Source organism: Lutjanus erythropterus, chromosome 19 (assembly GCF_056507025.1).
Source record: "Lutjanus erythropterus isolate fLutEry1 chromosome 19, fLutEry1.hap2, whole genome shotgun sequence".
Classification (NCBI taxonomy): Eukaryota; Metazoa; Chordata; class Actinopteri; order Lutjaniformes; family Lutjanidae; genus Lutjanus; species Lutjanus erythropterus.
In genome coordinates, this window is record NC_139335.1 from 5607828 (window position 1) to 5614469 (window position 6642).

Genomic DNA, 6642 nt, shown 5'->3' on the forward strand with positions numbered 1-6642 from the left:
ACCTTTGAGTTTTCTTAACTTTTTCATTTTTACAGTGTACGTATCACTTGTTGAATTTAAAAATCTGATAAAACTGCTTGGTTGTATCATGGTGTGTTGTGAACAAAGGTTTTTAGATGATTTCTTATTGTCTTGCTTCAATTGACTACATTTACTATTAACATTGACTGGACATCCACTGAAGTGCTAAATTTTTTCTTTGAAGGTACTGATCAAAATAACCCAGTGTCGATCAAACAATACAGACATTTTGATTCTTTTTTTTTAACTTTTTTTTTTGTTTTTGTATGGTTTTGCTCGCAGCCAATCACCACAAATGTTTTTCGATTTAATGCGATGTGTGTGTGTGACTGCAGGATGCATTTATATTTTTGTTCCAATGGGACATTTTTCAGACTATTGGGGTTTGGCCCGTCTGAACAGCGGCATGGCACCCAAATTCATGGCAATCCCTCCGTTGGTCGTTAAGATATTTCAGTCTGGACCAAAGTGGTGGACTGACCAACATGTCCTTGCAGCTAGCATGGCTAAAAACACAGTTACGTAATTTATGGACGCTGGCTTCTCCTCATGGCAGCAGAGTCCGATGCTGATCTAAAGTAGTGGTCACAGTTGAGAATGGGACAGTCTGTCAACAGCAGTCTGTAGTCGTAGTACACAGTGTCCTCTGGAGGAGTTTCTTCTGGCCCTCCTTTGAAGCCACACTCCTCCAGGGAGCTCTCTGGGGGCAGGCGGGTCTCCTCTGTGGCCACCCGGCTCCGGAAAACCTCCAGCTTGGAGGTCTGGATCCCGACCCGGTCCCGGATCATTCTGATCAGACTGAAAACTCTGCTGTTGCTCAACAAAACCACCTGGAAGTTTCCTGGATGGGCAGCAGAGAACTCAAAGGGGATCAGTCTGACACTCAGACGGATGAACCTGTTGGTGACAGTTAAAAATCAGTGTTACGTTTCCCGGTGGTGGTCCAGGGGATGAGGGGAGAAACAATAATAAAAAAGATGATGCAAAAAAGAATCTGGTGAGTTTGGTGGGGGCAATTAAACAGCTGTTTCTGTTTAAACCAAATGTATCTCACTCTTTAAAATAAGGACTCTCACTGCTGTGATCCGTCTCCGAGACTGTTCGTGACACAAACAACAAGCAAACAAGCAAGCGTCACCTGCTCTGTGTGCTCTGCATCATGTCAAGTAGTCACACACACACACACACACACACACACACACACACACACACACACACACACACACACAAAACAATTATGGCAGCCAGGTTAAAAAGGCACCAACACTTGTGTAAAGGTGGTGTTGAGGTCTTGTTTGTTTGTTTATGTAGCTGCTCAGTCTTCATGCATCCTGAACTAACAGGATGACTTACAGCTGATAGCTGACGCTCAGAAATAACTCCGACTATTTCGCCTCATCTGAACGTCAGCTCAGCCTGACATTTGTCAAGTCAGTTCAGACACAAGTGAGTGTCTGGCTGTGAATACATCTGACATTATTAGATAATTAGATATGAAACAAGACAAAGGGCCCAACTGTTTTTGTAAAGGATCACATGCCAAAACATTTGATCTTTAACAATCTTTGTTTTTCATAAACTCATCACATTTTTAATATGTTAATTAAAATGAAAGACTATCTGTCAGATAAATGCAGTGATGCTCTATATCTTCTACATAACTTTAATAACTATTTACTTTGCAGAGAAGAAAAAAGAAGCAAATTCAACCAATCCCCATGAATTCTGCACCTTCGTCTGCAAATGTGACCAATCATCATAGCTTCCTGCAAGTTCCACCAATCATTGCCACCCCCTCCTCAAGAGTCACACATGTCACACGTCTCAATGAACTGACTCAGTGTTTTATTATTTACTGTTTATTTTGTCATGGGTAATGACAACAACAAAGGTTTGTCAACACTTTGTGCACATTTATTGAGTTTGAGTTCAAAGAGGATTTTGTATCTTTGTGGAATCACCCCCCAGGTCCACTTCTGCATTTACAAATAAAGCATATTTTGTTAGAATTTTTGCAACCCTGAGGCTTTTTGTTAAGGTTATTTACAACACTTGTTTTTGTGTGGTTGTGGCTTTATTCTCCCTGGAACTCCTCTCCCCTCTTTTGCAATTTTAACTTGTTCCTGCAATTTCATTACAAAAACACCTAAAAATGTCACAACATGCACCACAATATTTTAGAAAAGCTGCCATTAAATCAGGTATTTAAGGCTGCAACAATCTCCAAAAAAGCCCAGGAAAGGACTGGACAATACAAAATATAAATCAACTAATAAATAAATAAATAAACTAATACTATTTAGATTTAGATATCACAATTTTGAATGCAGGGCTTTACTTGCATCCATGTATTTTTACACAGTGGCAGTGCTCTATTCACTTCATATTTACTTCTGTAAGATATATGAGTACTTCTTCTACCACTGGATAAATGTACTGAAGAAAAAAGTATAACATTTCCCTATGAGGTATGAAGCAGTATGTAAATTTTCTATTTCTGTCTCTTTGTGTTGCGTATGAGGTACCTGTTTTTAGGGTTTAACAGCTGATGTGGAGCACATCTGTCCGAACGGGAGGCGTCCTCTGATATCTGAGTGATGACCTCTGCGCCGTCATGGAGTCTTGGTTCACAAAAAAAAGACAGAAAAACAGCCACATTTAATAAAAACAAAAACAAAACCGACACTCAGACAAAGGAAAAAGATGAATTTTACCTCAGTCTCTGTATTTGTCTGCTCAGGTCTTCATAACTGATCATCTCTTTGTCGTTCTTCAGCTGCTGAGTCAGCATGCGGAGCTGAGACTGCTGGCAGGAGACGTTCAAGTTCATCAGACCTGCAACCACGGATCAATAATGATGGAGTTTTTATCAATATTCTTCACTTTTTGTGAATGTTGCAACAGTCAACCTGATTAAATTTTTAAAATGTGATGACTCTTTCCTGACGGCAACACATTTAAAACAACATTTAGACCACAAAGCGACAAAACACTCCTCTGAGACCCACATTAACAATGTCTTTCTTTTGTGAGGGATCCAGAACCTCATCACTCATGCTGGTTTATTGATCTTTTTTGGAGTGTGTTGCTTATTTTTTAGGAAACTATTCATGTTTTCACACATTCAGAGACAGACACTGCGCTTCATGCATGTTAGCATGCTAACTTTTGCTAATCAGCATAAAACAGTGCAGCTGAGGCAGATGGACAGGTCTTTAGTTTTGCAGGTGTTAGTTTTTACTGAGGAAAATAAAACATTTGACCTGATGATGGCACTAAGTGAAGTCAGAGGATCATCAAAGTTTTCACAGTCCAAGCTGAGATTAAAAAAACACAACATTAACAAATGGAAAAGAGTGGAAATGGTTAAGATTTTCTGCAGACGCCACAGGCTCCATGAATCACATCATGAAAGTTATCATCCTGCAGGTTTGAGCTGAAATCTGCTCCTCTGAGCTCCTCAAACACCGTTCAGCACAAAAGTTTACTCAGAGTGCCTGAAGTCTGACAGACAAAAGGAACATTGTCCTGGTTTTGTTTCCCAGAGCCAGCCGCTCTTATCTTTGAGGAGGACCGGAGGAAATGAGGCACTGCTCACATTATCAAAAGCCTGACTCACAGTCCCCTCCATAAATACTTCAGTACAACCGCACCGTGACATTTTGGTTAGTGCTGACCCACAGATCTCTTTCTAATCTCTTTTTGCCTTCAAGATTATCTTTATCTGACATTCAAAGGCGCTGGAACAGACACTGTAGGCTGTTGTGAAAAATGATTTTTTTTAATCAGAGCCTCCACGGATCAGAAGAATTAAAAAAAAACAGAAATCACAGAGAAGACCAGTCTGTAACTGTTCAGACTTTGTGGATGAAAGTGAATTACCCAGCTCGAAATCCTTCAGGCTGACTGATCCACTTCTGTCTGTGTCACTGTGGCTGAACAGTTCGTCCACCTGCTGCTGATGATCCGAAAACCACTGAATCATCACATCCAGGAAACTCTCAAACTCCGGCCTGTTGGACTTGGAGGACGGGGAGGTTTTGTCCAAGGAAACCTGAAACCATGACAAATCACATGTTATAATGACACTTACTTGTCTCAATACAGGTGGATATAATAAGTTTATAATATTTTTTTTTCAGCAGGTGTGATGTTACCATATTTACCATCTTGGTTTAGTGTGTTAGCACGCTAACATTTGCAAATTAGCTCAAATGCAAAGCACCGCGGATGATGGGAATTAGTTAGTTTTGCAGAAATTTAGTTGCAAACCTGCAGAATCATATTGCATTTACTTGAGAATAGAAGTGCTCTGTTTTTCTGAAATAGCGAGATTATTATCTCAGATCTCTGAGAAAAGTTTTTGACTATTTCTTGGCAGGTCACAGCAACTGGAGCCAGGCCAGCTTTTTGACCTCTTTCTAGTATTTGTTGCTTCATATTTACCTGCAACAGTGAAGGTTTTGGTGTGTTTCTCAGTTTCTCTGTCTGCTGCTTCATATTTTACACACCTTTTTATGCTTGCCTTTGGTGAGTTTTCGGGGCCGCTGCTTTTTCTTCTTCATGCTGGCTTTTGTCATTCAGGACAAGGAAGGAAGCAGCCCTCAGCTCCGTGTTTGCAGAAGATATGAGGCTGGTGTCGGTCGATCTGTGAGCTCTGTGAAAACAAACAGACAAATCTACAGTATTAAATAGCTTGAAATCCTATTCATTATATGATCTATGGTTGAAGCGATTTGTTTGCCCCGCCCTCTCCTCCTCAGACTTGAGGAAGCTCAGACAGGCTGCAGGAACACTGCAGGAGCACAAGGCGAGTGCAACGTTTTAAATTAGCAATAAAAAGTGAGACTGAGTCCAACACTGTAAGTTGTTTAACTCTCAGTTGTCTGTCAGTGTAAAGTTAAGCCTGTTATCCTGAGTTCAGTGATTGCCTGTTTGCTCAATTTAATCGTTATAAACATCTACTCCCTCTAAAAGATTATTAATGATTTCTTACAACTCTTATCTATATATATATATATATATATATATAATCTTTAGTTGAGTTATTTAACTTTTCTTCTTTCGATAAAGGAGGACACTGTGGCTGCAGTGTTGTTATTTTAGTTCAGCATGTTTTCTTAATCTCTGATGACATATCATGGTCATTTTATGGTCTCTTACAGTAAATATATTACAGATTCCTCCTTTAAAATGTATAAACTATAGCCACCATAACTGTGGCTTTGTTAAAGTTTGTTAAGAGCTCAAAATGTATGAAGTCCTGCACGAGTGACTGCAGACTTTGGCACTCAGAGTATTCAAGTGTCAGGCCGGTTCTAACCTCCCACTCTGCTCCCCACATACCAGGAGCACACCTGTGGTTCTCCACTTAGAGCAGAGTGATCAGGAGAACCTGAAATCCACTTTGAAGTGATCTGCCTGTTGTGGAGGCATAAATATGCATGAGAGGAATTTTATAAAAGCCAAGATGAAAGACTCGAGTCACGTTTTTCTCAAAGGAATCGAGTCATGCTCTCTGTCAGAAACATTAAAAAAAAAAGTCTCTTTTTATTCACAGTTGACTGAGTTCATTCAGCTGTTTTCAGAAGTTTCATTTTGATCCTCCTGGGGATTTCAGCAACAATGACCTGTATGTATCAGTCATACTGTCACTGTTATTTGCATTTTTACAGCCAATCAGGTGAGCCGATCACAAACAGGCCAGCCAGTGAAAACCAGAACACCCCAAAATGCTGCAGCAGGGATGAGTTTGGCAACACATTCATATCGTCAGTTTGTCAGCGGCAATCTGCGTCTGAAATTTAAATACAAGGTGTCCTTCAGCGACTGTATCTGATGCAGCCAGAAAGCCTTTTTAACATGTGATCAACTCCGTGACGCGATCGATGTTTGGTTCATTTTAGACACAAAAACCTGGCTGGGTTTATGATGAGACCATATTTGGTGTCCCTTAACTATGTTACGTAACTGAAGCATATCGCGTCACGAAAAGTCACGAGGTGCACTTTAAGCAACTTGCAACACAAGTGTCACATGACTCACTTAACGTTATGTAACTTACAACTTTAAATAACATTTTAGTTTCACATGGAAGACAAATTATGTCCTGGTGAATGTCCTGAGTTTGTGAGCCGTCGGCAAAATACATTAAAAACCAAAGGGTAAAAACTTACAAAAACTCTTTTAGTCATGTAACAGTACTTGTACTTGAGCAGATTTTCAGTAGTCTTTAAGATGTATTTTATAAGATGTAAAATACTCCTCTGTGCTTCACCTAACTGGGGCGTGCTGACCTCCATCTACTTTAGCTAATACACCAAATATCAATAACCACCTCATACAACCCCACATCAAATAATCCGAACTATCCCTTTAATCACTAAAAGCAGTTGAACTCTCAGTGTAAGTGATAAAAGCAGTTCTGATGTCTGTTATCTAAGCCTGTAGAATTGTGTCCTTTTTAAAAACTAATTCTTTTTCACTTTCACCTAAATGAAACTTTAAAACTTGTTGAACTTTTTTTTTTTTTTTCCATTGTTCTGTCACTACTTTCACTTCAGGATATGAGTCCATCTTTCACCGCTGGCAGTAAATAAAGCTGTGCTCAGACTCAGAGGC

At 39.8% G+C, this 6642-nt stretch overlaps 1 protein-coding gene across 1 annotated transcript; it reads right to left on the reverse strand.

Moving 5' to 3' along the window:
- Positions 1-288: 288 nt before the first annotated feature.
- LOC146309131 (uncharacterized) lies at positions 289-4601 on the reverse strand. The gene is made up of 5 exons (XM_084744902.1): positions 4533-4601; positions 3904-4075; positions 2736-2856; positions 2547-2642; positions 289-918 (listed from the first exon to the last, which is right to left on the reverse strand). Exons 1-5 carry the CDS (start codon positions 4599-4601, stop codon positions 549-551), a joined length of 828 nt encoding a protein of 275 aa, XP_084601028.1. The 3' UTR covers positions 289-548.
- Positions 4602-6642: the final 2041 nt, after the last annotated feature.